Source organism: Phyllostomus hastatus, unplaced genomic scaffold (genome assembly GCF_019186645.2).
Source record: "Phyllostomus hastatus isolate PE091 unplaced genomic scaffold, TTU_PhHast_1.1 phas_contig_80, whole genome shotgun sequence".
NCBI classification, from domain to species: Eukaryota; Metazoa; Chordata; class Mammalia; order Chiroptera; family Phyllostomidae; genus Phyllostomus; species Phyllostomus hastatus.
Window position 1 is genome coordinate 4,499,040 of NW_025333960.1, and position 26,175 is coordinate 4,525,214.

Genomic DNA, 26,175 nt, shown 5'->3' on the forward strand with positions numbered 1-26,175 from the left:
TTCTTATAACCAGTGTTTTGAACTCTGCATCTAATAGATTGTTTATTTCCATTTCATTTAGCTCTTTTTCTGGATTTTTGATCTGTCTTTTCATTTGGGCCATGTTTCTTTGTCTCCTTGTTTTGGCAGTCTCCCTGTGTTCGCTTCTATATATTAGGTAGAGCTGCTTTGATTCCACATCTTGGTAGTGCAGCCTAATATGTTAGGTGTCCTGTAGGGTCCAGTGGCACAGCCTCCCTTATCACCTAAGCCGGGTACTCGAGGTGTGCCCTTTGTGTGGGCTGAGTACACCCTCCTCTTATAGTTGAGCCTTGGTTGCTGTTGGCAGATCAATGGCAGGAATTTACCCAGGCCAGTCAGCTGCAACGATTGGCTGTTACCATTTATCATCAACATCTACCCTCCATGGAGGATCAACTGTGTGGGAGCAGGGTGGTGGTGCTCGGATGTGGTCTGTAGCTGTCCACTGTGTGTGTGCTGGCCCTGGGGTTTTTACCAGTGGTAAAGGCCAGTTCTCCTCCCACTTGTGTTTTGCTCTGGGCTTCCCTGCCTGAGCTATCAAGCAATCTGAGATGGCTGCTACTTGTTCTGGGTTTGAAGATTGCCAGGCAAAGCCAAGCTGTGAATCTACACTGGCTGCTGCTAATGCTAGTCCTGGGAATTACTGAGGCCAGCTGTTGCTTATTTGAGAGGATTTAGGAAGTTTTGAAGCAAGAGCTGAGACCAGCCATTTACATGGAAAAGCAGCTTGGGTGGGCCCCTAAGTTGGGTGTGGCTAAGATTCTGGGGATCTCTAAGGCAGGTCAAACAGTGTTAGCCAGAATGATGGAGTCTTCGATATGGCTCTGTGTGGGAAGGGTTTAGAAAAGGGACAATGGCCTCTACTTGCCTTGATGTCAGACACTTCAGTTTCTCCTTGTATGTCACTGGTGCCTTTCAAGCTGCTGTCAGATTGCTGATGCTCAGAGGGAGTGAATCTGAATAGGTGAATCTATATGTGGGATCTTTATAAGGAACTGCTTGGGGTTCCATCATTTTCTTCCAATGACTCAATCCCCACTGGTTTGGGCAGCCAGAAGTTGTAGGGACTTATGTTCCTGGATCTGGAACCCTAGACTAGGGTGCCTGTTGTAGGACTGGGACTCCTTGCTCTCAAAATATCCCCAAATTTTCATCCTCCACACGTGGGTGAGGGACAAGCCCATTTCATGTCTTCACCTCTCCTACCAGTCTGGATTGATACAGTTTCTTTAATTCTGTAGTTGTCAGACTTCTGTTCAACTCAATTTCTGAGTGATGGTTGTTTTATCTTAGTTGTAATTTTGATGTGGTTGTGCAAAGAGGCTCACACCCTATTTTCCAGGGTTTTTTAAAGTATATTTTATTGATTATGCTATTGCAGTTGCCCAATTTTTTATCCCCTTTACCCCCCAACCCTGTACTCCCCCACCAGCATTCCCTGCTCCCTTAGTTCATGTCAGTGGGTCATACATAATAAGTTCTTTGGCTTTTCCATTTCCTATACTATTCTTAACATCCCCCCGTCTACTTTATACCTACCATGTATACTTCTATTTTTTTAAATTTTAGAGAGAGGGGAAGGGAGGAAGAAAGAGAGGGAGAGAAACATCAATGTGTTATTGCCTCTCGTGCACCCAACCCAAGCATATGCCCTAGACTGGGAATCGAACCAGTGATTCCTTGCTTCATAGGCCAGCATTCAATCCATTGAACCATGCCAGCCAGGGCCATTTATGGTTCTTATTCCCTGTACCTTCTCCCCCTCCCTCCTCCTCACTGATAACCCTCCATATGATCTCCATTTCTTTGATTCTGCTCCTGTTCTAGTTGGTTGCTTTGATTTTGTTTTTGTTTTTTAGGTTCAATTGTTGGTAGTTGTGAGTTCGTTGTCATTTTACTGTTCATAGTTTTTGATCTTCTTTTTCTTAGATAAGTCCCTTTAACATTTCATATAATAAGGGCTTGGTGATGATGAACTTCTTTAACTTGACCTTATCTGGGAAGCACTTTATCTGCCCTTCTATTTTAAGTGATAACTTTGCTAGATAGAGTAATCTTGGATGTAGGTCCTTGCCTTTTTGTGACTTTGAATACTTGTTTCCAGCCCTGTCTTGTCTATAAGGTTTCTTTTGAGAAATTAGCTGATAGTCATATGGGCACTCCTTTGTACTTTGTACTCATCTCCTGTCTCCTTGCTGCTTTTAAGATTTTCTCCTTATATTTAATCTTGGGAAACTTAATTATGATGTGTTTTGGTGTGTTCTTCCTTGGGTCCAATTTCTTTGGGACTTGCTGGGCTTCCTGGACTTACTGGAAGTCTATTTCCTTGGCCAGATTAGGGAAGTTTTCCTTTATTATTTGTTCAAATAAGTTTTCAATTTCTTGCTCTTCCTCTTCTCCTTTTGGCAGCCCTATGATTTGGATGTTGGAGCGTTTAAAGTTGTCCCAGAGTTTCCTAAGCCTCTCTTCATTTTTTTTTTTTTTTTGAATTTTTGTTTCTTCATTCTGTTCTGTTTGGATGTTTATTTCTTCCTTCTTTTCCAGATCATTGATTTGAGTCCTGGTTTCCTTCCCTTCACTGTTGGTTCCCTGTATCTTTTGCCTTATTTCCCTTTATATAGCCTTCATTTCTTCTTTCATTTTGCAACCGAACTCAGTCATCTCTGTGAGTATCATGATTACCAGTGTTTGGAATTCTTCATCTGACAGGTTTTTTTTCTGGAGTTTGATCTATTCTTTCATTTGTGCCATAGTTCTTTGTCTCAGCGCACCTGTTACATTGTAAAGGGCAGAGCCTTAGGTATTCACAGAATTTTATATGGTCCTATTTTATCTCTTTCAGTATACTGATTATACTTTTAAAGTAAATAATTTGGTAGTTTCCTAGAGTTCATATACACATTTTTATTTAATCTAAGTCCACTTTCAAATAACACTGTTCTACTACATGTGTAGTTGTAAGTACCTTATCTTAGTTTTCTCAATTCCTCCCTCCTGTTATTTGTGACAACCTTGTCTTTCATTTTAGTCACATGCTATTAATCATCTAATTCATTGTTACTATTACTACTTTAAAAAGTTATTTTTAAATTAGATAAATTAAGAATAAAAAGATTTTTATTTTGCCTTTATTGATTTCTTCTTCCTTGAGCAGCGTGGGTTTGGTAAGGATCTAAGTTTCTTTATTATTTCTTTTTTGAAGGGCTAGTCTGTGGGTAATGAATCCCCCCAATTTTTTGTTTGTCTGATAAGGTCTTTATTTCTCTTCCAATTTTGATGGAGAATTTTACTGGATATAGAATTCTAGTTTGATGGTTTTTCTTTAAACTTTAAATAATCACTTCATTCTTTTTTTTTCCTAGTTTCTGATAACAAGTTGTTTCCAAGTTTAATTGTTGTTCTCCTAATAGGTAAGGTGTTTTTTTTCCCTCTAGCTTCTTTCAAGATTTTCTTTGTCATTGTTTTTTGTTTTTTGCAGCTTGAATGTGATATGCCCAGATATGGATTTTAGATATTTATCCTGTTTGGTGTTCTCTCAGCTTCCTGGACCTGTGGTTCAGTATTTGTTAGTAATATTGGAAAATTCTCAAACTTTGTATTACTTCAAATATTTCTTCTGCTTATTCATCTTCTGGCATTCCTAACTATATGTATGTTACACATTTTAAAATTGTCCCATATAGTGATTGGATATATGCCTGTTTTGCAGGGATAGGGCTGTCTTTTTTTCCTCTTTGCATTTCAATTTGGAACATTTCTGTTGACCTCCCTTCAGGCTCACTGATTCTTTCCTTGGCTGTTTCACGTCTGAGTCTGCCATGAGTCCACTGAAGACATTCTTCATTTCTGTTACAATGTTTTTGCTTTGTAGCTAGCATTTCTTTTTGATTCTTTCTTAGAATTGCCATTCTGTGTACATTGCATGTTGTTTACTTTTCCATTCGGGCTTTTAAATACAGGGTGGAGAAAAAGTAGGTTTACAATTGTTCATTTGGAAAAGAATACTATAATTAATAAAATAATATAAGAATAAACTGTTTTATATACAACTATAAACTACCCTGCTCTACCCTATATTAATTATAGTTATTTTAAATTCCCTTTAAAAACAGTATTAACTGTATATTTCGTGCCCAAACCTTTCCAAGCTGAAGATGCTACATTGATTTCAGAAGTCATTTATTAGAAATAAAATCAGTCTTTTAAAAACAAGTCGTTGACATTCACCAAACTGAGTTTTATTGAGCGCCCACTAGATGCTAGGTTTTACAGTAGTCCCTGTAACTACTAAGAATTACAACAGACTCCTTGCCCTCCAGAAACATAGAGTGTATGGGGGGGTGGGGAGGAGAATAAAAGAAAACCCCAAAATTCCAATACCTAATACATTTTCAGTTGTGTTTCTTATCTAGCTTGTGGGATTCAAAAGGAATAGTGCCTGTGCTATGACTTACAAGAAAATGTCAGTTAGATGAAATAGGACCATTGTATACAGACAATTCATCCACTTTGTGATTTTTTGTTTTTAATCAGCTCTTCTGTGGCTGTGCCTCAGGGGCTGGAGGCAGTGGAGGCAAGCCAGAGGGCTCAATTTCTCTCACTCCTGCTTTAACCTGAGCAACTTTTATTTATATTTTGTTGACTTCCAAATAAGGTTTTGTTTGACAAATGTGGCATTTGAAGTCACACAACAGAGAACCAAATCTTTCTATTGAAATTTGTTGTTCTACTTTTCTAACTTTTTAGTCAACATTTTTAAATTTCTATGTAAGAATTGAGTATAAATTAGTTCTTTGTACACTGAATTGTATTTTGAGGGCTGCTTGAATGTGTAAGGAACAAAATCATGCCTATATAATCTTGAGCAGCGTGGGCTTGGTAAGGATATAGATGAAAGAAAAACATCTCATGAACTAACAACTCATTTGGCCAAATGGAACTGGATTTCAGGATATAGCTGCCTCAGAATTCCAACAGCAATGTACGGTCATACCATCCTGAACATGCCTTATCTTGTCTGATCTCAGAAGCTAAGCAGGTTCAGGCCTGGTTAGTACTTAGATGGAAGAATTTTAACAGCATTCTAATATTTGTATTTTCTCACTGACATTTGTTCTGATCCATTCTACCCTCTTCTCTATTCCTTTAATTCAGACTTTTTTGTTGTTGTTTTGGGTTTTTTTTTTTGTTACTATTTCTTCTTTATTCCTTCACTACTGGACATTGTGTCTTTACCCTACTTCTCTCTCTACTCAAGACTGCTACATGAGAGGCTTCTTTTATTTTATCCCACAACAACCCTATGAAGGAGGTACTAATATTAACCCCATTTTACAAATTGGAAACCAAGGCACAGGAAGAGGATAACTAATTAACTAGTCCAAAGGTTACATAGTTTATATTGTTTTCTGAGACCATGTGACCTCTCAGATTCCAAGATCTCTGTTAAAATTAAGTCATGACAGAATCAGACTTTAGAAATTATTCATGATGTCCTTGCCATATAGGGAAGGCTTTGTACAGGGTAGGGTAGGACAAAAGTAGGTGTACAGTTGTTCGTATGGAAAATAACAAATAATAATAAAAGAATAAACTGTGTTTTTTGTACTCACAACTGTACACCTACTTTTGCTCTGCCCTGTATTTAGAATTAGGGTACCATTAATCATGTTCCAACTACTTGGAATGTTAAAGGTTTTAATGACATAATTCTAAAATGTGCATACATAGCCACAACAGCAGTGGAATCCTCACTTCACTTGGGTCCAATGCTGTATTTCATCATCTATTTCTATAACTTGAATGTATAAGCAATTTAGAGCACTGCCTTCCATCTAGAGGGATGAAAACTTCATGCTGCTGGGACAGGAAAATAACAGGTAACTTTTATGTAAGAGATAAGCCAATTCTCATGATTTTTAAATTTATTACTGAAATTAGTGCTTCATTAGAAAAATTTAAGATTAAGTTGGTCGTCACTCTCTAGGATTTCCAGTTGTATCAGAAAAACTATAGGGGCCTGTTAGTTCACAACTTCTTCAGGTCTATTCATCCACTTGTTCAGATGTTGCTGGTTTGATTTGGGTAGTATTTAGGGGGAATGGCACCTCCATCATTGACCAACAACCAAAAAACTTTTATCTTTTGATTGTAAAGACTAGTGAAATCCTGAAGTGGAAGCTATCTGTTAGCTGAGGCCATTTTGAGTAGGTGCACTACTCACATGTGCTAGCTGTGAGAGAAGATGATTCCTACCTTGCTTTGGTTTTTGTTATTCTTGAAGCCTGTTCATTCCAGAATGTTTATGATACTACTCAGTTTGTACCTGCCCTTTACTTGGACTCATCTGAAGTAGGTTTGTTCCCTGAAATCTAATGATTCTTATTGTGTATCCCTAAAGTACTGTTATCGACTACCTTTGGAAGTCTACAGCTTCAGTGCAATGTGGTAGCCATTACCCATATATTGCCATTTTAATTTAAATAAGTCAATTTTAACTTAGTTTTTAATTTAAAATTTAAGACTCATTTCTTGGGTCCCGTGTTTTCTTAGGGAGCTTTCACTGTGTTTCTTGGCCTACTCAAAATTGGCACTATCTCTAAAAGTGGACATTTAGCTTAGTGCCTGAGCATGGGCCTGAGATCAAACTGGGTTTGAACCATGACTTCTCCACTCACCAGTTGAGTAACATTGGGCAAATTATTTACTCTGTCTTTGCTTCAATGTCCTCAAATATAAAACATTGACAGTAGTCCCGCCTTCATGGTGTTGTCATAAAAATAATATGAGTTAATACATATGAAATATTTACAAAGCACCTGTGTCACATAGTAGGGGGCTCAAAACATCTTATCATTATGGTGATGGTGATGGATGATATCACTGCCACCATGCTGCCTCTGGCACTGAAGCAATTTGCTGCATCTAGAGAAATGATCCCTAAATTCATGTCAGTTTGACCTGGCACAGGAAATTCTGCTTTATTAGGCCTACATGGAGACCAGTAATCTGTATTTTCAAACCACCTCCACTCCCTGCAACATCCCTGCCTCTCTATGATTATGATGCTTAGCCCATTTTAGAAGCCACTAGCCCAGAGTTTTCTCAGGGAACAGAGGTGGGTCATAACCCAAGATGTAATACAGGGATGACCCTTGAAGACATTATGCTAAGTGAAAGAAACCAGTCACAAAAGATCACATACTGTGATTCCATTTACATGAAATGTACAAAATAGACAAATATAGAAAGACAAGCCCTGGCTGGTGTAGCTCAGTGGATTGAGCGTGGGCTGCGAACCGAAAGTGTTGCAGGTTCGATTCCCAGTCAGGGTACATACCTGGGTTGCAGGCCATGACCCCCAGCAACCGCACATTGATGTTTATCTCTCTCTTTCTCCCTCCCTTCCCTCTCTAAAAATAAATAAATAAAATCTTTAAAAAAAAACCCAGCATGTTATTTTAAAAAAAAGTTTAAAAAATAGACAGAAAAACAGAAAGTAGATTAGTGGTTGCCTGGAGCTTGGAGTGTGAGGGAATAGTGAATATGGGTTTTTTTTGGGGGGGGATGAAAATGTTCCAAACTTAGATCATGGTAACAGTTGCACAGCTGTGAGTATATTAAAAACCATTGAATTCTATGCCTTAAATGAGTGAATCATATAGTATGTGGTAAAGATGTTCTTAAAAACAAGCAGTAAGTGGAGAGGATAAAAATAAATTTTGCAACTGGGAGGTGGTAGCTAGGAACACCAGGAGAGAGGGTGTGAACTAAAAGGTTGGAAAGAGGCTTTATGGATTTTTTTTATTTTAATCCCTTTTCCTTTCTTTTATTCACACATACAAATACATAGTAATCTAGTTATATGAAAGTTAGACTTCTGGGAGCTTCGGCTCCTGGAAAGCTGCCCTGTAAAGGAAATAGCTTTAAAAGAAAAAAAGTCTTTTGAATTCAGAAAACACCTGCACTAAGGCCACATTTAAAAATAATATTGCTGTAGAAAAGCCTCAAAATAAATCCAGCTAAAATAGAGACCAAGAATTCATTATAAAAGGTGAGAAAGGAATTTTTGTGTGAAAAATGAAGCTAAACTTTATATTGGAAGGTTTTAGGTTATAATTCTATTCCACTGAGCTAATTTTTAGAATAAAAAACCAGTTGATGCTTTTCACGTGGCATAGCCATACACAGATTTATAGATATGAGAAAGATCATAGAAGAGTACAGTAATATATCCTTTACTCAGTGTTTGACTTTCAGTACAAATAGGAATTCAGTTTTGTAAAAATAATGGGTTTAATCATTTTTCTCAGTGATCTTTTCTTAGTCTTTTAATAATTGAATCATTCTTTATTTGAGATACCTGTCTGTATCCCCATAGCTTTTCTCTTTGGTTGTTAACTGGTCTGATGCTTCAGATTGTGACTTAGTATTGACTTTACTTTTGATTGTAGCAGTTTCCAGTATCACCTTTACATGCTTCCTGGGAGCCTGTTTGTATTGAGAGATTTGTGGTTTCATTTCAAAATTTATTTGCATTGCTTGTGTTGTTGGATTATTTATGAGAACCTTATAGGAGCTGATGTTAATTATTAGAGATGAGTCAGGGAATTAGTTTCATACAGGGATAATTCACTAGTGGATGTTTTATATGATGACAATCAACTTTGCACCCATATAACAAATATTCATGTAAAATGGAGTAGGGTATCTATATTTACTGGAATGCTGATTTATTGGGATGCTAACTCAAGTCTTGTGATTCTTATTTTCTATACAGTTTAAAAAGTAAGATCATCGATTTTCAGTGTATTAAAATAGTAAGTTAGCAGGTGTGGGATGGGGGTATAGACTGGAGATCAGGTAATATTACATGATGCTGAGAGAAGGGAACTGATTTTCTATATATTGTGGTAATACATACTATAATTCTGTTTTATCATTGGGGAAACATATCTGAAGAGGCCAACTAATTTGCTCAAAATAATACCACTATTAACTCAGTTGGGTCAATCTTATTCCAAAGTCCATGTTCTTTTAAAATTACATTATAACTTTTTCTGACAAAAAGTTATAGATATCTGGAAAAATCCATCTCTTCTCACCAGCCAATAACATGTGATTTACAGTTTTAATATCACTCAGTCTAAAGGCATTGTAGAATAAATGATACTAATATCAACTATTCATCAAACCTTAATATTTGTGATAGCTAACAGTGATATGATGCTTGTTAGTTTATAAAAGCACTTTTACATAAGAAATTTCATATAATTCCTGTAACAACTGGTGAAGTAATCATCATTTTACTAGTGGACTTGGGCTTGTTTTCTAAAAGGAAGGAATTGCATGAATTATGTCCCAACATTAGGGCCCAGGCCTTTGGCTTCCAGATCTTTTTGTTTAAATAAATATATTTTATTTATTTTTTATTGTTGTTCATTTACACTTGCCGCCATTTCTCCCTCATTACTCTCCCCTGCCCTACCCACCCCCCCACATTCAGTCCTACCCCTCTCCCCTTGTCTTTGTCCATGGGTCCTTTATACATAGTCCTTGACTTGACCTTTCCCCTTCTTTCCCCCATTGTCCTACCCCCTCCTCTCTGGCCACTGTTACTTTGTTCTCTATTCCATGTCTCTGGTTCTGTTTGACTTGCTTGCTTGTTGTGTAGATTAGGTTCCACTTATAGGTGAGATCACATGGTATTTGTCTTTCACCACCTGGCATATTTAACTTATACTCTTCAGTTCCATCTGTGCTGTTGCAAAGGGTAGGTTTTCTTTCTGCTGTATAGTATTCCATTGTGTAAATGTGCCACAGTATTTTGATCCACTCATTTACTGATGGGCACTTAGGCTGTTTCTAGCACTTGGCTATTGTAAACAAGGCTGCTATGAACATTGGGGTGCATAGTTTCTTTTGAATTGGTGTTTCAGGATTCTTAGGGTATAATCCCAGCAGTGGAATTGCTTGGTCAAAAGGCAGTTCAATTTTTAGTTTTTTGAGGAGATTCCATACTGTTTTCCACAGTGGCTGCATGAATCTGCATTCCCACCAACAGTGCTCTAGGGTTCCCTTTTCTCCATAACCTCACCAGCATTTGTTGTTTGTTGATTTGTTTACAATGGCCATTCTGACTGGTATGAAGTGTTATCTCATTGTGGTTTTAATTTGCATCTCTCTGATGACTAGTGATGCTGAGCACCCTTTCATAAGTATATGGCCCTCTATTAGGTCCTCCTTGGAGAAGTGTCTGTTCAAGTCCTTTGCCTTTTTTCCATTATACTATACTGTTTCCTTGTAGGGTAACAGAGCCCTACAAATATACATTTTGTAGTAATAAAATGTCCTCAAAACATTACCCTCCATGGTGTCTTTTAGACAGTTTATCATATTTAAATGATGTGTTTGAGATTTTAAAACTGTGTCATGTTACAACTATATATCTTAACATTACTTTCGTGGATTTGGTAGCATTGTCTATCTTTTTACTTCCTAATACTTAATGATTTACTTTTAAATAGATTAGTTTAAAATGGAAATCTATATAATCTAATTTTTTAATCTGTTCTCTATAGAAGCTGAAATCCATCCTCTGTCACCATTCTTCAAAATGCAATGGAATGTACCAAGGACTGTATTCCAACGGGCACATAGGACATGCATGGAAGCACATAAAACTGGTTTTTTTGGACACTGTCAATATATAAAGGGACCATTACTTTTGTATAGAGCTGAATCCAGAGTAGTTTTGGTACAGGGTCCTCAAAAACAATGGCTGCACTTATCTGCTGCCCAGGGCACTGCAAAGGGAAGGAAGCCACTCAATGCTCATTTACCCCAACTGGGGTTTACTCACCTTAAACAGTGGGAGCAAGATATTTTCTCCAAGAGGGTTGTGTCATCTAATGCTACATCTCCAGGAACTCCTTCAGAAAAAAAAGAAGAACCTGATCCTTTACAAGACAAATCTATTAGTCTTTATCAACGATTTAAGAAAACATTTAGACAATATGGAAAAGTTTTGATTCCAGTACATCTAATAACTTCTGGTGTTTGGTTTGGAACATTTTATTATGCAGCCATAAAGTAAGTTTTTGTTTGGTTGATCACCTTCCCTGTTATATCAGAATGTTAATCTTAATTGTACTAGTGGAACACCTAAATAGTTTTTTAAATGCTTTAATGTCTTTAACTGATAGAGAATGACTACTTTTTGTAACTTTTTCACATTTTAATAATAATAGCTAATATTTGCTTTCTGCGTGCATCAAGCATTGCTAAATTTTTAACTGTATTTCATTTAATCCTCACAGCAATCATATGAAGCAGGTAGTGCAATTATTCCCATTTTATTAATGAAAAAACAGATGAAGTCAAAATAATTTTTTCCAGAATAAGTCAGAATCTGATTTTATCGCTCATGCTCTCAATCACTGTACACATCTCCTATCAACATTTAGGAAAGCACAGAAAGAAAATTATATTTCAGAAATTTGGCAGCAGCATGAGCTCTTTAATATTTTTTAAAGTGTTCATAAATGTAAGAAGATATCTTTTGATTTTTTATGTGTATGATTTTAGTGGAAAATTAGTAAGATAATTTTGTCAAAGCCTGGCTAATATCTGTTACAGACACAAAATAGGACAAATTGTACACTTAATTATGTCTATAAATGTCAGTGTTATGTCTTTTATTCTGATCAGAAGTTAGTTTGTTGTACACTTAAAATTTTGTTAAGAGGGTAGATTTCATGTTAGGTGTTCTTACCAACGTAAAATAATTTTTTTTAGGTTAATTTTGTGGAGACAACCGTACTTGAACAACAAAAAAATAAAAGAAACTACAAAAAGTGAATTTTGTAGGCCTAGCCTTCCAATATTATAAAACATAGAATTTCTTTTCTAGTTAAATTTCATTACTTTCTTTTCAGGTAAGTTACATTATTCACACTATTTTTTTAGGAGGAATATACATAGAATCAGCTTCCCAGTGATTTTCAGTTTGTTTCTGCCTCTAGCAGAGCCCAGCAGGTACCAACCTGTTCATGTTCCTTTGAACCCACTGTGTGTGGGCTTTTCTTGTACTGGTCTGGATGTGACCAAACTCTTTATCATGAGGGCAATGAGACAGCACATTGTAGACCACTTTGACATTTTAGTAAACTCTCCTAATGGGATTAGAATTATTTTATACTTTGCAAAAGTCCACTGATTTTCAGTGTTTGGTTATATTTACTAGCTTGATATTAAAATATTAGTAATATGATAGTTTTATATTTGAAGCTTACACCTTGGAAAATGTTTATTATTTAAATTAAAAGATGATGGGCCCTGGTCAGTGGCTCAGTTGGCTAGGAGCATCCTTTGTACACCAAAAGGTTGTGGGTTCCATTCCCTCTCAGGACACTTACGTAGGTTGCCAGTTCAATCCCCGGTCGGGGCATATACCTAGGTTGTGAGTTCAGTCCCTGATCATGATGTGTACAAGAGGCAACCGATTGATGCTGCTCTATCACATCGATGTTTCTCTCTCTCAAATCAATAAAACATATCCTTGGGTGAGGATTATTTAAAAAAAGATGAAGCAAAAAGACAGAATTAAAATGTACTTATTCTTGGGGAAAACAGGATTAGAGATGTTTCTTTACAAAAGTTCTAAAAGGATTTTTTTTAACCTGTGTAATCGATGCTGTCTTGTTTCTCTTTGTATCTTTTGTTATTATATCGTTCTTTATTATGTATTGTTTTCTTTAAGAACTGATTTTTTTCTTCACAGGAGGTCCTAGTATATACACTTTATGGAATTGTCTAATGACATTTTCTGGATGTATAATTTTTATAGAAGTCTTCAAAACTTCCCTTTGTTTATTAGCAGAGCATAAAATTGTATACCATTTTGCATAAAAGTTATTATAGGCATTCATTTTTTATACTTAATTAATGACTTTTTACATATTAAATTTTCTTTTTTGAGCCATTGAGGATTTTTCTGACTTAATATTTGACGTGGGAAAATGACATGGGTAATACTTGTTTCTTCTTCTTTCCTTAGGCTACCCTTAATAAGCATTTAGTCTCCTGCACTTAGATGGAAAAATCTAAGTTTTTAATTAATTGAATATGAGAGTCTCATTTGGACTATTAAAAAGAATACTTTTGTTCCTTTTATTTTTCCTTCTTTAGTTAAAGATTTCTATAACTAAAATAATTAGACCCCAAGTAACCTACTGATACTAATGTTTCTTAAGATTTTTTGCAGTGCTCTCTGGCACCTTAGGCAGTTGTAACATTTTTCCATCCCCTGTGGAATGCACCTTTCTAAGTTTTATCCTTCCCTGTCTTTTCTGCAGAACATTTGTGCGTAAGCATGGTGATAAGACTGTCCACTTTAAAATCACATCCCTTCCCCATCATAACTTGTCTTTGGCTATTTGCCAGCATAAGAATTAATTCTGTTGCCAGACCCATTACTATTGCCCAACTAGGACTTCTTGTTCAGTTTTGTTATAGCTGAAAGTTTGTTATAGATGAAAATATTCATCTCATAGCCTAAAATTTGTATTTTGTAGGATATTTTGCTTCCCAGAACAGTCCTTAGTGTTTCTGTTGAATCTTTACTACTTCAGAAATTGAAAGTTGATTTGTTATAAGTGAGGAAAGATCTTATTGCAAGTAATACTTAAAAATAAGGATTTAGGATATGATTGAATAGCAATGTATCTTTCACTATGAGATGTTTTTGTTGTGAAATTCGAGTTAATTGTATTAAATACAGGTTTTTAAAAATTTAACTGACAAGAGGCTGGCTTTATTTTATTTAGTTTTAGCTAGAAAAAATTCTCTGTTATTTGCTTGTTGCCTACTTACTATTAAAAGGAAGAAAAAAAAATAGTTTGTAACTTGAAGGTTGGGCATTAGAAGTCACACAGCATTACTGACCAATGTTTGTTTTAGTCACTCTGACAACTAGCATACTGCCTTGCTAGTCAACATAAAGCAAGATGCCATTCTTTATTTAGTTAGCTCAGTGATAAAGATTTCAGACTTTTAAAGCATTTTATTTCAGGGAGATCTAAATTGTGCATGCTAATAGATTTTATTTAAACCAAGCTTTGTTGTCACTTCTATCTGGCAAAAGCTTGCAGATATATTTTGTCTTCTAACCAGAAGTTCTGTGTTTGGTCAATTGTTAGCTCTGTTATGATGGCTTTGTCCCTGTGTTTAGATGCCTCATGTTTTGGGCCTCAAGTTCCTAAAGAAATAAATCCACTCTGAGGCAAAGTACTGACTGATTTTCACTGCTCTTTATCCAGACTGTGAATATGCTTTGGCCCTTGTGTGTTTCTGCATCAGTAAAAACTTCCATAAAGCTGGCAGTTTGTGAAGCAGAGATTTTTGTCAGGCTGTGGGAAGATAAGAGTAATAAGTGACAAAAAGTGCATATTGTTTGAATCAAACTCTCATTAATATTTCTTATAAGCAGTTCCAAAGAAAATGAAAAATTGTCTTTTTAAAAATCAAGTTATCAAATCAGTATTTTAGAAATAAGCAGAATGAGGTACTTTTTTTTCTGTATTTTACAAAGTATACTTATGCAAGGTGTCCAAGGTAATTATTGTTTTGTGTTTTTTTTTTAAATCACCAAGTTTTTGCCTTAGATTTGTCCAAATATTTGTCTCTCCCCCCCTTCATGACATGCTGTTAAATATGCAGATTTTACATACTGGGCTTAGTCTGAACAAGGAAATGGTTAATGAAATAATTTTATAAATTGTATTGGTACTGGAAGATAATTAGCATGTTGTGGTACATAGTGACTATTAGATACATAGAATAGTCTTTATGGTACTAAGTCTTGCTTTAATAGGACTCTCTCACTAAAAAAGTGGTTTTCAAAGGAAATGACAATAGGGATAGGAGAAACCAGATTGGACTCTGTTTGTAAGAACAGAATCCAAATTACTTCAATTATCTGGTTTCCTCTTATAGATAATAGGTAGTTTTCCTTGATGATATTCAACCATATCTTTTGAGTAATCCATGTTTTTTTAGTATTATAGTGAAATCATAGGTAGGGACAATTTTTACCCAGTTAATCAAATTATTTTTAATATTAAAAATAAATTAGGAGTTTGCAACTACCATAATAATCATGGATCCAGGCAGTTTTCTTTCTGAATTACAAAGAGAAAGATTTTGTATATGTACAGGGGAATAATCTGTGAACCCTACACCTTAACCAAGAATCAAACTTATATCAGTGATGGAACCAACTAATAATTTATTTTTGTTTTGGTGCCCCTATTGGTGCACCAAAATGAACTGTGGAGAATCCACTGTACTGTTTTCCTGCTGAAAAACATTTAATAAGAATCTAATCATGAGGAAATAATCAGACAAATCCAGATTGAGGGATAGTCTACCATGTAACTGGCCTGAAAGCTTTAAAAAAAATCTCAATGTCAAGAAAGACATAGTTCATTCCTCCTCAACAAAAACTTCAGGGGAGCATTTCTAGAGAAAAAGAGACCAGAGAGACATAACAGGATAGCATTAAGGGACATAAACTAGGCCAATTCAGGAAATTTTAATATTAAATAATATGGGACTGGCACAAATAAAATGCCCTTTTTTATTAACAAAACCTTTTATTACAAAATCTTAAGCATGTAATTCTGTAACCTAACACTATCACACTCTAACACACCATATGACATTTTAGGTGAAATAATCAAAACTATAAATTATTACATCCACATTATTACCCTACCAACCACACTCAAGGCAGGCATTATTTCTGCTGTACCTTGTATTTTATTAACTATATACAATTGCGTATGTTAAATTTTTTTAATGTGATAATTAGATCGTGCTTATATAGGAGAATCAGAACAAGAACCTTGTTCTGATTTAGAAGTGAGGGGTCACAATATCTGTTAAAGTACATGGTGAGAGAGAGCACACAAGCATGAGTGAGGGCATGCATGCATGCACATGCCAATGTAATAAAATGTTGATAACCAGGAAAACTACAAATAAATTAGGGCTTAACATCTCAAATTAGAGGCTTTCTCTGCCTTTTCTCCCTCCAAAGATGTGTTGCAATTTATGGTAATTGTTCTTCACCTGCCTATTAAGTCTGATAATAGCATAGAAGCATCCTTTTAGAATAATTGAAGTTTTCATCAAACCCATAGAATCATTTATTCTTTGCATTATAATACAATAAGTAATATTATATCACTTACTTTTACAATGATAGTATAGTTTGATCTACAATATTAGAGGTAAAAATATTAGGTCTTGAAGTTTGAGTTGGAGCATTCTAAGGAAGTGGCATGTATTTGAGGAAACTAAGATCAGGTAAGTGATTCTGATCCTTTTAAGTTACTGAAGGGTATACATTTTGCTCTGATAAATGCTTCTGTTTTTCTAAATGTGCTAATTAGGGATGTCTACATGCAGAAGCAGAAGTTGCACACAGTAACCTATACAACATGACACTGGTATTCGTGTATATAACTGTTCTTTTAGAATGAAATTGAAGTGCTTAATTATGTAGAATTGACTTTCAAACTGAATTTCATTTTGGTGTTTTCAGATAAACTTTTGAAAATATTTCTAAAAATTTGTGTGGTATAAATTATTTTTTTCTTTTCCCTTAGAGGAGTGAATGTTGTTCCTTTTCTAGAACTTATTGGATTACCTGACAGTGTGGTAAATATTCTGAAAAATTCCCAGAGTGGAAATGCACTAACAGCATATGCCTTGTTTAAGGTAGGTACTATTATAAATGGATTATTCCTCACATTTAACTGATGACATGCTCAGTTCCCCAGAAAACTCAATGTTAACTCTCAATAGTTCACTTTTGTTGTATAGAATATTTCATTTCATCTCTGATATGTCATAATCATAAACATTTAAAATTTTAAGTGTAAATAAAATGATGGTTTAGAAAAAGTTCTTTGAAAATAGGTAGATCATGTATTTTTTAATGTTTGTTTTCTTTATTTGATTATGAATGCCCTGGAATTCAGAATCATGTCTTCTTTTTCTTTGTGTTTTCAGCATTCCTGGTATTGTGCTTTGTAAGCAAATCAGTGCTGAATGCATGTGTATTGGGTTGAGATTAAAACATGAAACTATGTATGTAGGTAGATATGTTAGCAGTGTTTCTTCTCACTCATTGTTCCTGTGCAAGATGAGAAATGTGGAGGGGGATTCTCCTGAGTATTTACTGTAACCCATAGTTTGTCAAGTAGATTTCAACAAACACTGAGATTTATTGCTTTGATAAGGCAAAGCCACAAAGAGTTGTGGCAAAGATGAAAAAAATAATCTGTAATTATAACCTTGTGGCCTTGGCTAGGATACACTCATAAGCCTCTTGTCCTGTCTTTGAAATGTACCATTGTTTGAGCTGATAAAAATCTTTGAGCCCCTACTGTATGCCAAGTGCCAATTCTAAGTACTGGGAATACTGTAATTAAATAAAACAGTGCAAAATTGCAAAACACCTGCCCTTGTGTAGCTCATTCTAATGATGGGCAGCAGTTGGAGAGACAAAGAAGGGGAAGTTAAAAAAAATACACACACACAGAGTGTATTTAGATGATGATGTGTGTTAAGAAGAAAGACCAAACCAGTGATGGGGGATGTGTTTGTATTGTTGCTTGATGTTTGTTTTTCAGAAGGAGGGCTGCAAGAAGATGAGAGTTAATCAGGCAGCTCTATGGGAGAAGAATGTCCCAAGTAGGGGAAACCCATGTACAAGATCCCAAGGCTATAGGATACCTGGAGTTTGTGGGGAAAAGGGGGAACCAGTATAGCTGGAACAAGTGTGTAGAACCACACACAGAAGAGTGCCGCATCGGGGCAGCCTGACAGGCAGTTTTGAGCACTCTAGCTTTTACTCTGAGGGTCAGATGGAAAGTCATTGAACAGTTTTGAGCATCCAACTTGTTTTAACAAAATCACTTCAGCTGCTGTATTGAAAACAGTCTTACAGGGGAAGGGTAGAAGCCCAGAAGCCTCCCAGGAGGTTACTGCAGTGGTCTGAGTAAAAGCTGAGAGTGGCTAGGATCAAGATGGTAGGAGGAAGGTAGTAAGAAATAAGTGGATATATTTTGAAAGTATCTAATAGGTTTTGGGCCTGAACAACTGAAGAATACAGTCATCATTTCCTGAGGTGCAAATTAAGAAGAGTGGATTTGGGGTAGGATCATTGAACGACAAGATGTCAGTTTTGGACAGATGTCATTTTAATATCCTATTAGACATACAAGTAGAAATGAGTAGGTAGTTGTATATACTGGAATTTAGGGGCAAAAAGTTGAGTCTGGAATTTTCAACATGTAGATGGCACTGCAGACATTAAACTGGACAAGACCACCAAGGAAGTGAAGTGGGTGAAGAAAAGAAAGGGTCCAGGCACTGAGTGCTGTCCCACTGTGTTCAAGAGTAGGCGGCATGAAGAGAAGTCTACAAGGATGACTGGAAAGGGGCAGCCTCTTAGATGGAAAGAAAGTAGGGGTGGTAGAGACATGGAAGTCAAGCAGAAGATGTGCACAAAAAGCTGTCTCAGGTGGTGTCATGGCTCACAGCACTCTGGTTGGTGAGGAGAGCAGTTTTTGTGGTGGGGGGCAAAAGCTTGGTTCGACTAAGTTCAAGAGAAAATGAAGAAGGGAAATTGGGGATAGAGAGCACAAGTAGCTCTTTCAAAGAGTGTCCAGTACATCTATAGTAGGATTCTGAGTTTTAATACAAAAGCCTCAGATTGTGATGCAGACTCTGCTTTTATGATTCTCTTGACCAGTTTGTTTTCTACGGTATTTAGTTTGGCTCTTATATCTCTGATCAGAGTTAAACCTGTGCACATCTACAACATGTATGCCATTTTACCATTTGTTGGCCTCATGGAAGTTCTGGCTGGGCTTCCAGACCTTGGGCAGATTGTAATGAAGTAGTGAAACTAAACTAAATGCAGTAAAGAAAAAACATTTAACCCATGCTTGCCTCTTACTATCTAAAGTAGTTTGGTTCTAGTTTAGTTCTAGGTGGTGTCTGTAGGTCCGCAGGGTTTTAAGCAATAGAGACCTGCATACCTTTGTTGTTGGTAGTGGTACTGAGTCCTTTTTGATCTCCCAAGGAATTCCCCCTCCCCTCAGGTACACTAGCACACTGTCATAGACTTTAGTGCTGCCATTGAACATTCTGCAATCCTGGGACAGTGTCTGAACAACAGATATTTATAAAATAGTTTACAGAAGAAGCACCCCTTGTTAAGAGGGAGAACCATAACTTCATTCATTAGCCTTGCAAAACAAAGTAATTTAAATTGCTCTTGCTTATGATGATAGTCGTAATTAGGTATTCATCTGCCTGTTTGCTTTTTTCTTCAGATTGCAACACCTGCCCGATATACTGTGACTTTAGGGGGAACCTCCTTCACTGTAAAGTATTTGCGTAGTCACGGCTACATGTCAACACCACCTCCTGTTAAAGAGTATCTACAGGACAGGATGGAAGAGACAAAGGAACTTCTCACAGAGAAAATGGAAGAAACAAAGGATAGGCTCACTGAAAAATTACAAGAAACCAAAGAAAAAGTTTCTTTAAAAAAAAAAGTGGAATAGGGTGCCTTATGTAACAGGTTGTAAACAGTTCCTGCACTTTAACCCTTTAGAAACATGGGACAAGGATACAACCTTCTGATTATATTTTTAGTTAGTTGCCTAACTGTGTCAGCCAGTTCTCTGAGGGTTATTAAGAACTAAGATAGCCTTTCTAATGTTAAAAGTCACTAGAAAAATCAGTGTTTTTGGAAAAGAAAAAATGAACCCAGTATAAGAATTTCACATCAATAGCAATATTAAGCAGTGATTAATGTCTTATATTTCAGAGCTCTTTTTCAGGGTCTTCAGAATCAAACTTGCTTTATGTTTTGTTGTAGCTATAATTGAGGTAGACTAGGCAATTGACTTCTTGAATAACAAATGTGGCTGCATACAGGAAGTTAATACTGGTCTTCATCTTTATGTTATTCGTTGAGGTTTTAACTATATTCAGTTCTTAATGTGGAGACAAACTATTATCATCAAAACTGCCTGTGAATAAGATATTTAGTGTTTCTATAAAAATTGTAACAGTTACATACCAGTTAAAGTACAGACTTTATTTGAAGAAAGTTTAATAAAAATTGAGTCATACATGTAAATTAGATGCATCGGTTATATGTAAATGAAAAAAATCAACCATTTAAAAATGATTTTTACCTGAAACTTGTCATAAATCAAATTTTTTAAAGCAAATATATATGGTCATAGTACCTTTCCACCTAGGAAATAAAACTGCCATGAATTATGTTCTCTACAACTAATTTCTCAGAGGAAAAATGAAAATAATTATACCTTAAGTTTATTGTGGAAATCACATTATCTTAAGCAGTGACTCAAGCTCAAGCAAATGCAGGTTTAGAAGGATGGAAAATGGCACCAGGTTGTCATGGAGCTGACTCACTCACTATCATGTGGCAGGTCTTTGTGTCTCAGCAAGCTAGTGCTCTTTCTCAATGTCTTCGTTCCATAGTTAATGTTGATCACACTGTGAAAAAAAAATTTTAATTGTAGCTGCTTTTTCCCTGATATTTAATCTTTGCTTGAGCATTTTACTTGAATTTTTTATAGGAAATCTTATCATTAAATTATCTGCTTGGAATGAAATTCAGCCATTGTCAGATATGAAAGTTGCCATGGTTGTGTGAGCATGTTTAAGGATATCTGTGTCTGTTTGCTTTTGCTTTAACTGATTTTTACTTCCATCCTAACCCTTGGAGGAACATTTAGAAGAGGGAGTGGACTTTTCCTAGACTGTCTGTTGCAACTGTCAGAGGAACTGTCCAAAACAATCCTGCAGGAATCACTGCTCTTTGGCAGGATTTTTGTATTTAATATTTAGTCTGGCCAAATTTCAAGAATACTTTAAAGGGAAAAAGGTGCTTACATAATCTAATCATTACCTTAGAACACTTCTTAAATTACTATGCCTGTGGTTGGGATCTTTCTTTTGTGGGTGGAGCAGAGTGGTAAGGGGAGAGGATAGGACCTGCTGCTACACCACAGGCTGATCTGATCAGGAGGATGGTTTATCTCCTGATACAGAGTTAAACTTGTAATTTCAAATTGGTGGCACAATTTCATATCTAAATATAATTGACATGTTTTAATAAACTTATTAAATCACATTTGTTCAAATATCAAATGCTAGGGTATTAACAAATTTCTTGTTTATTCTTATTTTTTTAACCACTTGAGCTTATGCCTCTGTCTTAAAATCTTGTTGTATGGAGCTCTACTAAGACACTTTTCTTTCACTGTGCACACTGACATATTTTCCAATGAGGATAAATTTGTGTGTTCTTAGAAGTCACTAGTAATCCTAAAACTACTAGGATTTTCCTGAGTACCCACCTTTTGTTCAGTCCATTTGAGTTTTGTTGCTATCCAGTTTCATAATTGTGTTGTATTTATTAAGTAATGGAAGGTGAAATGCTGATGAGTGCTTTGAAATTCTCTAGTAAAAAAATTCTCTGAAGATGTGAGAAGTTCTTTTGACAAAATTTGGCATCAGAAATAGTTGTGACATGTCAAATGCTGTTGTTAGCATATTGCTAACCTAGTCCTTAAGGCAAGCTACAAATAGCTTAAAAGGGGACACCTTTAATATGTTGTTTGAAGCTAAGTAAATGGTTTAGCTATATAGAGAGTAAATAGATGTAGTTTGCAATATATATAGTAAACCCCATTTCATGTACAGTCATTATCCTTTGCACTAATTGGTCCATAACTTCTGTGATCTCCAAGGGAAAGAAGTGCCCCCTGTCTGATCAGCATTTAAGTAGGATGTGTTGACAAGGTAAAGAGGCTATGACTGAGATTTAACTTATATAAAGTGGATAAAAAGGGTCTGCTCAGCAAATTAACAATTGAAATGGAAAAGATCAGGTAAGATACATTGTTTATTCAAGAATGATAACAAAGCCAACCTTTTCAAGTATCAAAAAATGTCTTTCACTGAAACCTTTTGCATACAAGTGCTGTTTACATATTTCAACAAAGGAGAACAAGAATGCATATATTGAGATGACCTCCCACCACTTAGTGAAAAAAATAAAATTATGCCTTCAACCATAATCTTCAGTTTATTTATTTTTACAGAATCTGCTCCCCCCCTCCATTTATTTACAGGTGGAAGAAGGTACTACTTTGGTCCTTTATGCTCCAGTATGAAATGAGCTATTGGCTGTCTTATTTCAGTCATCTTAGAAGATAACTCCAAGAACTTAAAAGATCTTAATAGTTTGGGCAAAAGAGGTATTTGAAGAAAAGAAGCAAGTTGTGTATTAGACCCATGTAGCTTTTTCCTGTGTACTTTGCACTGGGTTCAGATGGCTTCAGGATTTCTTAACCAATTCAGACACTGTAAACAATTGCACTGTAGACTATGGTGATGGTAATGAAATGGACAGAAGGTGATTTTAGCAAATAAGGCAGAAAATGTGAGTGTATCTTTCATGGCATTTTTGAAATACCATTTTTACAAAATGTGTAAGATACACATTTCTGAATTATTAAAGAATTCTTTATGAAAAATACTTGTTTTCATGATAATGTAGATATATTTTTTCTGTTGGCTACAGTTCATTTTTTTAAAATAAGGACCTTCATTTACTTCAGATTTTCCAAACTGAGTCTCCATAAAGCCTAAGCTAAAGTAAATTAAATGTTAACCAAAGTTGGTTGAAAGTTTTTTCAGGTCAAAAGCTTACTACTTACACTGTTTGACTTTATCTGTGTAGCGATTGACAGTGTATCAGATTACATTGGCCTAGATGCTTAAATAGCATAGGAGGATTCATGGTAGAAAAGTGTGGGCCTCTGCACTGCCTTTGAATTTAACCACCTGAACCAGAAATCTGTAGAACCAGAAATAGATAACTTTTAATTATCCATTCTGCAAAGACTAACTTTGTTAAGTTTCTTCTGGTCCATCTATATGTTATGTAGTAGTACAAAGCTAGTATTAAATAGAATTCCAAAAGATTCTACAGCAGGTACCTGAAGGTACAACAGACTCAAGACTTCATTCTTCCCTTAGAGATTTGGATGGTCTACAGGACCCACTCCTTCTCAGAATTCATCATCAGTCATAAATTTTGCCCTGGCTCTCTGATAATTGAAAGATTGAGAAATGCTAAGTCATGCCAATTGGATGTGTTTTCCCTCTGTGAGATTTTTCCTTTGTGACTTCATATCAGGTTGGCTTATTTTTAACTATACAAAACAAGTTTTTGATTGTCTTGCTTCTTCAGGGTTAAGCTTTGAAAATCAAGCCATATTCTTCCCTATGCATCACTGACTGTCATCAATAATAATATCATGATTATCTTGTGGCAATTATCTGCTTATTTTGATAGAAATTATCTTCTTAGTAGAAAGACTGCATCTTGATTTCAGAAACCTTCAGGGCAGAGTATAACACTGAGTCTCTTTATTCTGTCACTTGCTTGGATAATCATCAGAGGGAGGTGCACAGGCTGCCCAAGTCAGTCAGTCTCAGACCATGTGGCTTCTCCTTACAGGTGAATGCTTGCAGAGAGGAAGGTGAAAAAGAAGATACCCTCATATTGTGTTTTCTCTGGGACAACATGGTTCATAAGAGCAGAAGTCATGGGATGGTTAAAAAATGTTCCAAATGCTTCCAAAATCAAAATATATCCTTGTTCTGTCCAAAAGTGAGGATTGCATAGACCCTTTGTTTTTCTGCCTCCCTCTGTCCAGCTTTTCCTGTTTTGAATTTTGACCATTTAAATGTTAGAAAACTCTTTGAAGTGAGACAGAAAAAGGCAAGTTTGCACATGAGCATGCCTCCTTTTCTGTGTGGTGGGATGCCAGTTCTCCCTCTCTGTCCTAGTGGGCGGATCCACACAGCCCATTCTTCCTAAGAGTGGGACATTAAAATTAGTTGTTTCCTGACTTTTTAGTTTAGTGCATGGTGAAATTCAGCCTTTTATTCTAATAATTATATAATGATTAATCCGACCATATTACATGAAATAATGGCAATTCTTTATCTTCCCTTATGCCAACTAGGCCCTTAAAACTGGAATTTTTTTTAAAGAACAGCATGTTCTCCATATATAAAAATATCTGTTATTAACTTGTATATACCTGTAAGTACTAGATTTGAGATTCTGTAATGGCTGAACTATACTTTGACTGTATATGTTTTACTGAATTTGAGTCAGTATTTTCTTTGGACACAGTATGGTGACTTAATTGTCTATGTTGCTTTTCTTTTCTAAGAATAGTGGCTACTTTGGTTCTCTTATGCTCAGCATGCCAAAAGCATGTTCTGTGAAGTCCTCAAATGCCAACCATTCTGACGGCCCTTCAGCTCTGTCTGGAGATAGAATTGCAGGGCTTGGTTGCCATGGTGCTCTATTAACATTGACTTTTTATTCCCCTATTGAAGATGCAGATATGGTGGGTGGCAATTTTGCATTCCTCACAGAAATAAGGGACAAGTCTTAGTTTCCATAAAAAAGCTGAAAATAGTATTTTCAAACATGTAAGTTCACAAAACATATTATACAAACTTTTGTTGAGAAATCTAAACCATTTAGTAAGTGCATTATTTTGGAAGCATTTTAGATTAATAGGAGTTTTGAGTCAAATCCCAGGCTTATAGAGATTTTATGTAGAATTTTGCCTTTAGGAAACTGAGGCCAATATTTTTACTTGGAGCATGAGAAGAGCTGGAGCTGAAAGTCAGATCTCAATTTCTAGTTAATATTTTTCCTCTCATCCAGGCACTAAGATAAAGCAAGTCCATGCTTAGGGACTTTTGAAATTCTTTGTATTTTTAAAGCTAAAGCCAATTTATGGCTTCCTATGGGAAGGAAGTTTCAGGCCTGGTGATTTAGTCTTCACCTTGCTGTCAGGTACTTCAACCCTATATGGAATTAATTGCTAGAGCAGTAGAATTGGTACCTGTTTCTTTCAGTGGCATTTGAAGCTGCAGTGGTTATTGGAGAGAGTATTCCAAGGCAAAGTGCTATTTACAAGTTTGTAGTAATTGGGCAAAAAAAATTTTTTTAATTAAGCCTAAAATACAAAAGTTACAGCAAAGCAGTGACAACTCCGTTCATTGTTGAGGATCTTGTGTAACAAGCACACCTGCTCCTCCAGACTTCCTAAACACTACCCTTCAGAGGCTTTAACTTGAGGCAAAGCTAATATTTGAATCATCCAAGTCTGTGGGCTCCAAAGCCTGTGTTGTCATTTAACTAAATAGGAAATTTCACAGAAGTGGGACAGATGCTAAGCCACATCTGAGTTCCAGGCTAAACTCAGGCATGACAAACAACCCTCGCTTGGGGTGGAGAATAGGCAAGGGGATAGGGTGGCCCACCCTGGCACAATGACAGAGACTGGACATTTATCCTTTGGTTCCAAAGCATGCTTATTCTGTTTGCTAGGACATTTTGTACCTACAGATACCTACTAACATTAGTGATAGTACAATTGTATACATATAAATGGCTTTGTAAACAGGTTAAGTTACACAAGAGCTACTTACTATAATTCAACTATTTGTCAATATATATGAATGTTTTCCAGTAAGGCCTTTCAAATTCTGTATTTCAGTCACCACTATGCTGTGTTCAAATGAGAGTGGAAAGTGGGGTGAATGAGGTCCTATAAAGGCAAATCTTGAAGTCTGGACAGAAACATGACATTAAAACAAAGAACTTTATAAATGAAAAGTTTCTACTTTTTGGCTGCTATTTTAAAATGTGCATTTTAGAATCCATTCAAAACAAAACATTAAAACAGTGTAGTGAGAGAAATCTAATTATGATGTTCTAAGTAACAGACTTATAAACTCTTCTGTGCAAGTATCAGAGTCAGAAAGTGGTGTTTTATTCCAAGGCTCACTCTGGATGGATGTCTGAAAGAAGATTCTTTCAAGCAAGCCTTGCATGTCTAAAATTTCCCCTCAGGGTGCAGGGAGAGGGCAGCCTGATGAGTGTGACTGGTGGTTGACTTGCTTAGCAGTTGGCAGTTCTGCTGCTTCAAAGGGAAG

At 35.9% G+C, this 26,175-nt stretch overlaps 1 protein-coding gene across 1 annotated transcript in view; it reads left to right on the forward strand.

The window, feature by feature from the left end:
• FAM210A (family with sequence similarity 210 member A) overlaps nt 1-22,217 on the forward strand; it is a 32,680-nt gene extending 10,463 nt beyond the window's left edge. The window contains exons 2-4 of the mRNA XM_045850301.1: nt 10,602-11,112; nt 16,692-16,803; nt 19,431-22,217. Of these exons, the coding sequence (XP_045706257.1) occupies nt 10,637-11,112; nt 16,692-16,803; nt 19,431-19,664 (822 nt within the window). The 5' untranslated portion in view covers nt 10,602-10,636 and the 3' untranslated portion in view covers nt 19,665-22,217. The remainder of the gene's footprint in view (nt 1-10,601; nt 11,113-16,691; nt 16,804-19,430) is intronic.
• Nucleotides 22,218-26,175: the final 3,958 nt, after the last annotated feature.